This window comes from Bos indicus, chromosome 6 (assembly GCF_029378745.1).
Source record: "Bos indicus isolate NIAB-ARS_2022 breed Sahiwal x Tharparkar chromosome 6, NIAB-ARS_B.indTharparkar_mat_pri_1.0, whole genome shotgun sequence".
NCBI classification, from domain to species: domain Eukaryota; kingdom Metazoa; phylum Chordata; class Mammalia; order Artiodactyla; family Bovidae; genus Bos; species Bos indicus.
Genome location: NC_091765.1, coordinates 89,467,480 through 89,474,286, shown reverse-complemented (window position 1 = coordinate 89,474,286; position 6,807 = coordinate 89,467,480). Strand labels below are relative to the sequence as shown.

Here is a 6,807-nt window from a genome sequence, read left to right as displayed (position 1 = left end):
TAGAACGAGCTTTGCTCCACACTGTTGATAATGTTGACTCAGAGAGAAAATGGCAGTTGCATGTATCTAGGGTGATTGAAAGGAGCTAAACAACATAGGAAAACTGGACTGCAATATGAACTAACAAATGAAAAATTAATAGAGGAATTTTCTTCACCCTAAAATGTGTAGCTTTTCTATAATTAAAAAAAAAAAGTGGACTTAAGATAACCACATCAATAGTAAATGTGCTCAATTCAGTTCAGTCACTCAGCCGTGTCCGACTCTTTGTGACCCCATGGACTGCAACACCCCAGGCCTCCCTGTCCATCACCAGCTCCTGGAGTTTACTCAAACTCATGCTCATTGAGCTGGTGATGCCATCCAACCATCTCATCCTCTGTTACACTCTTCTCTTTCTGCCTTCATTCTTTCCCAGCATCAGGGTCTTTTCAAATGAGTCAGCTCTTCGCATCAGGTGGCCAAAGTATTGGAATTTCAGCTTCAATATCAGTCCTTCCAATGAACACCCAGGACTGATCTCCTTTAGGATGGACTGGTTGGATCTCCTTGCAGTCCAAGGGACTCTCAAGAGTCTTCTCCAACACCACAGTTCAAAAGCATCAATTCTTTGGCACTCAGCTTTCTTTATAGTCCAACTCTCACATCCATACATGACTACTGAAAAAAAACCATAGCCTTGACTAGACAGACCTTTGTTGGCAAAGTAATGTCTCTGCTTTTTAATATGCTGTCTAGGTTGGTCATAACTTTCCTTCCAAAGAGTAAATGTCTTTTAATTTCATGGCTGCAATCACCATCTGCAGGGATTTTGGAGCCCAAGAAAATAAAGTCTCTCACTGTTTCCCCATCTATTTGCCAAGAAGTGATGGGACCAGATGCCATGATTTTAATTTTCTGAATGTTGAGCTTTAAGACAACTTTTTCACTCTCCTCTTTCACTTTCATCAAGAGGATTTTCAGTTCCTCTTCACTTTCTGCCATAAGGGTGGTGTCATCTGCATATCTGAGGTTATTGATATTTCTCCTGGCAATCTTGATTCCAGCATGTGCTTCATCCAGCCCAGCGTTTCTCATGATGTACTCTGCATAGAAGTTAAATAAGCAGGGTGACTATATACAGCCTTGATGTACTCCTTTTCCTATTTGGAACCAGTCTGTTGTTCCATGTCCACTTCTAACTGTTGCTTCCTGACCTGCATACAGGTTTCTAGGTGGTCTGGTATTCCCATCTCTTTTAGAATTTTCCACAATGTATTGTGATCCACACAGTCAAAGGCTTTGGCATAGTCAATAAAGCAGAAATAGATATTTTTCTGGAACTCTCTTGCTTTTTCACTGATCCAACAGATGTTGGCAATTTGATCTCCGGTTCCCTTGTTTTCTAAATCCAGCTTGAACATCTGAAAGTTCATGGTTCACATATTGTTGAAGCCTGGCTTGGAGAATTTTGAGCATTACTTTACTAGTGTGTGAGGTGAGTGCAATTGTGTGGTAGTTTGGGCATTCTTTGGCATTGCCTTTCTTTGGGATTGGAATGAAAACTGACCTTTTCCAGTCCTGTGGCCACTGCTGAGTTTTCCAAATTTGCTGGCATATTGAGTGCAGCACTTTCACAGCATCATCCTTTAGGATTTGAAATAGCTCCACTGGAATTCCATCACCTCCACTAGCTTTGTTCGTAGTGATGCTTTCTAAGGCCCACTTGACTTCACATTCCAGGATGTCTGGCTCTAGTAAATGTGCTGGGAGTTGGATAAACATTAAAGTTCTAAGGTCCTTATTTTTTGACTAGAAATGTAGAGTTAAGAATTGCCAAGTTGGACTTCTTAAAACTGATTGTTGTTTTTATTGTATAATTTCTGGGAAGTTTTCAACCATTCACTTTAAATGTTGACGCTTTACTCTCTCATCGGCTTGTAAAAATCTAACTGGACATCAATAAGTCTTTATCCCTGATTCTTCTATGTCTTTCTTTCTACTTTTCTAATTTACTACCTCTTTATAGCTCTTTGTATCTCTTTAAATTCCAGATAAAGTCTTTGGGTTTATTTCTGATCTCCAATTTTCTTTGCAGCTGTGTCTAGTCTGTTATAAAACTTATCCACTGAGTTTTATTTTGTTAGATTGTGGTTTTATTTTTAAGAGTTTTGTTTGTTTTCAAATATGCTCGGTCTTTAATTATATTTTAAATTTCTTTGTCTCATATGTATCAGTTTTCCTCAATTAGCTGAGAAGTGCTTTATAATGCGTGCCCTCTTCCCTCTTTCATTGAGTGTCCCGTTGTGTCAAGCTGTACAGACACCTAGGTTATCTGTTGAAAATCTGAAGTCACCTTCATTTAGTAAAATGGTATACAGTGGGAAGTTGAGAAAATTTCCATCATTCTATGGAAAAGACTACTGATTGTAATATATCTCTGGAAAGGAGTTATGTTTATCTGCAAATATATTTCCCACGTAATATATAAAATATTAAGGGTAAGTATTTATGTTTTTTAAATTGAAACATGATTTTTAATATAAATGAATAAAGCAACAAATCTTAAAATTACCAAAGAAAAATGAAGACAAACTCCTGATGACTCTGACAATGAATTTTATTTTAAATGTCTTATAGTTATATTCATATTTTCATACTATCAAAACCAGTAGAAAGAACTGTGAACATATAAAAGCATCTTAAAGTAAAAAATAAAGTTTATGTTCGAATACACAATAATTTAAAGTATGAGATTCTAATTGTTCAGAATAAATAAATAAATAATACAAAAAATTACTTAATTCATATTGCCTACTAATTTTTACAGATGTAGGAAAGACAGTCTCAAGATTCACATGATTCAACACATCATTGCATAATAAGGGCAAGACTAGGCCAGGCATCTCAAAAGTAGGACTTCCAGTTCAATTAACGTTTAAGATAAATAATTATGTATTTATATACTAAAAGTTATCCAGTGTTTATCTGAAAGAAAAATTGACTAAGAGGTCTTTCTGTTTGTGTCTTTTAATTTGCTAATCTGGTAACTATGATTACAATATAACAATCTTGATCAAAACATCACTTAATATATAAAATAAGTATAAATTTACTATCATCATTATACTGTTTATCAACATTCTTTCCCATTTCTCCAAATTCATGCACAAACATTATTGTATTTGAGACTTAAATAAATATATAAATAGGTAAATAAATTACACTTGAAAATAATTTACATGACCAAATAAAAGTTAAAGTGCTTCCACATGTCCTCACATCTCTGTGAGGTAAAAAGATGGCTGAGATTTTTTTCTCCAGTTTAGGAATAAAGAAACCAAGGCGCAGTTCAACAGGCACTCGGGAATCCTGGCCAGCAGGTGAGGGTTGCAAGATTAACAAAAACCGAAAACAAAAAAGCAGGATTTCCAGATCGATTGGAATTTACAGTATACAATGAATAATTTCTAAAATATAAGCATGTCCTACATGGAACAATGTACATGCGACACTGAAAAAATATTCATTGTTTTACTTAATATTCAAATATAACTGGACATCCTGTATTTTATCTGACAACCCTACACCAGACCCACACAGTACATGAGGCACTGAAGTAGATTTGTTTTGAAGTTTCATTGGCATCTTTACTGAGGAATTCTTAGAAGCAATGGAAAAAGGATTTTTGGTGGTTTTTTCTTTTTCATGGATCTTGCTTCTCAGCTCTGAAAATAAATAAAATAAAACAAACAGTTTAAAAATTAGCAATGTTCTAATAAGGAGAAAGGTATGGTTCTTAAAAATACACTTAATATAAAAATTAAGAGCATCTTAGATATTCATGTGTTAGAAATGCTCTATATTTTCAGCTACAGATAGAGAGATCAGATAAGTTATCTAAACCAGAATATTTCTGAGATTTATAGGGAGCTCTACTAATGACAGAAGGCACAGGCATATACCCACACTTCTCTGGACAAACTGAGATATACGATCTCCCAGTCACGAGTACAACAAACACACTATTGCTGCTATTTTTTTTTTTAATCAAAGAAGCAACTGCTTAAAAGAAAATAAATTTCAGCAGCAGCAGAAAATGTAAAGGCTCACTTTTGGAGTAAATGTCACAGGATAAATGAAGAATATAAATTCAAGAAAAACTTACCTCTTCACAAATACCTGCACAACCTTCTGCACCCACTTTTCCTTGGGGTTTAAGCAGACCTCGTTTCCATTGGTAAGCTTAACACTGAAATGAGAGAGATATGATTAAAATCAATATTTCATGGGCTTCAAACACCACCTTGCCATTCAAGTCATGGTTCCTCGAGTACAGGCATAAAATGGAAGTCCAAACTAATTTTTAGCTATTAGAGTCCCATATTAAATGCCATGGAGACAAAGAATTTTTCCTTTCTATTTTTCTCACTATGTACTCCTAGTACCTAGAACTTTGCTGGATTCTTCCACGTCTCAATTCTAGGCTGACTAAAGTAAAATAATCACTTTTGAAATTACTTACATGATTTCTGAATTTTCACAGTGTGGCCCACTCTCAATAACTCTCAATTCTTTGATAAATTTGGGGTGGAAAGGTGTGGAATGTGTTTTTATGCATTGGCATCGAAGTTCTGTACTCATTCTTGACAGAACTGCAGCTGTGGAAAAAAATTAAGAATTTATTTCATCCATAAGCACAGCTTGGCTAGCTTCATGCTTATTAATTCCAGTGTGATCATGCTTATTAATTCCAGTGTGATCATTTGGTGAGTATCTGTTTGGTAAACATCACATCTTCAGCAAATTTATCCCTGAAATCGATGGCTGGATATTCTCCCAGGCTCTGACTTCAATTTTTCTCTTTGTTTTAAAAAGAATCATTCCTAACAACATTGAATGGTGTAAAGGCTTAGAGTTGTCTTTGGAGAATGTTGACATACTCATGGTACATTTTCTCCTCCTCAACATTGCATAATCCTCTGTGATACCACGGTGTTATTAATGGCAAGCAAACTGCTACTGCTGCTAAGTCGCTTCAGTCGTGCCTGACTCTGTGCGACCCCATAGACGGCAGCCCACCAGGCTCCCCCGTCCCTGGGATTCTCCAGGCAAGAACACTGGAGTGGGTTGCCATTTCCTTCTCCAATGCATGAAAGTGAAAAGTGAAAGTGAAAGTGAAGTCATGCCCAACTCTTAGCGACCCCATGGACTGCAGCCTACCAGGCTCCTCCATCCATGGGATTTTCCAGGCAAGAGTACTGGAGTAGGGTGCCATTGCCTTCTCCGGGCAAGCAAACTAAGATTCACCAAAAGGGAAACTGCCTTCAGGAGGAATTAGTAGAAATATATGTGAGTTACCCAGAGATTGTACTCTATCTTAATAAAATCCTTAACATTTAAAAACATATACATATGCCATATACCATGTATAATGTTTATGGTATATGCCATAAACATCCTAAACTGTATTTCATAAGAGGGCTTAAAGACAGATTATAAACTTTATTGGGATCCCTCTTATGAAATATAGAATTCTCCAGGCCAGATTACTGGAGTGGGTAACTTTTTCCTTCTCCACGGGATCTTCCCAATCCAGGGTTCGAACCCAGGTCTACCCACATTGTAGGCCGATTCTTTACCAGCTGAGCCACAAGGGAAGAGCAAGAATACTGGAATGGGTAGCCTGTCCCTTCTCCAGTGGATCTTCTTGACCCAGGAATTGAACCAGAGCCTCCTGCATTGCAGGTGGATTCTTTACCAACTGACCTATCAGGGAAGCCCCAACATTCTTAACTGTATTTCTTAAGAGGGATCCCAGTAAGGTTTATAATCTGTCTTTAGGCCAAAGAGCAATTGATAGTTGCCTGAAGCTCGTCAATTAAATAGTACATGGAGTAAAATAACCTGAGTTACCTTACTCAATATTAAAAGATAATTTGGGTAAATGTGGCCTCCAATAAAATATACTGTAAATTATAGATTTATGTTAATTATTTGTATACTACAGAGTATGAATGATGATAGGAACAGAATGTTTATATAAATCAAACTTTCTAAATATATTGATACCACCTAAAAAATTAAAACTTCAATTTAACAGTGAATGACTGCAAAGATGTTTTTCTCTTGCTGAATGAAAAGGAGGCTTGTTATCCAGGCATGAGGGATAATCTTGCTATCTGAGCATCACATTTAGACACAGGAAACTTCTGTAGATTAGGATGTGCTTACCTTCACACAGAGCTGCAGAGAGCAGGAAAGCTGCCAAGAGAGCAACAGCCAGCTTGGAAGTCATATTTGAACAAGAGGCTTTTTGTCAGGTTTCTTCTGGCTCTTGTTCTAGATGCTTGTGAGCTCTGCTGTCCCAGAGGACTTCTGTTGGGCAGAGAACTCCTGTGGCTTTTTATATCATCGTAAGAAGAGGGAACAAGTGCACCATCATGCTTGCATCATGTCAGAGGAAATTCCACAATACGCAACCATCCGCCCTTTGAGAGCACATCTGAGTCATCTGACTCCTCTAGTGATTGGTTTCTTATCAAATTTTCTGTGTGACCCAAGCTTTGTTTGATCTTTCAAGTAATTCTATTGCTTTTGTTTAAAACCATGTTTCTTTTTAAACATTTTAAAATATTTTTTTAATAGTCAAGTTTCTCAGTTTGATACATTGTTGTCAATGGTAGTCCTTTTTATTTGAGAACTTTATCATGATCCCATCTGGCAGCTGTTAGAATAAGGTCATTTGTGATTGTTCTTTTATGGCACCATCATTTCTTCATGTAAATTATATGTGCTGTAATGATAGATAAGGCAACCTAGTCAACC

The 6,807-nt window shown here is 36.6% G+C and overlaps 1 protein-coding gene across 1 annotated transcript; it reads right to left on the bottom strand.

The window, feature by feature from the left end:
* Window positions 1-2,581: 2,581 nt before the first annotated feature.
* Window positions 2,582-6,353, bottom strand: CXCL8 (C-X-C motif chemokine ligand 8). The gene is made up of 4 exons (XM_019962913.2): window positions 6,214-6,353; window positions 4,505-4,640; window positions 4,148-4,231; window positions 2,582-3,707 (listed from the first exon to the last, which is right to left on the bottom strand). The coding sequence occupies exons 1-4, from the start codon at window positions 6,275-6,277 to the stop codon at window positions 3,686-3,688; spliced, it is 306 nt and encodes a 101-aa protein (XP_019818472.1). The 5' UTR covers window positions 6,278-6,353; the 3' UTR covers window positions 2,582-3,685.
* Window positions 6,354-6,807: the final 454 nt, after the last annotated feature.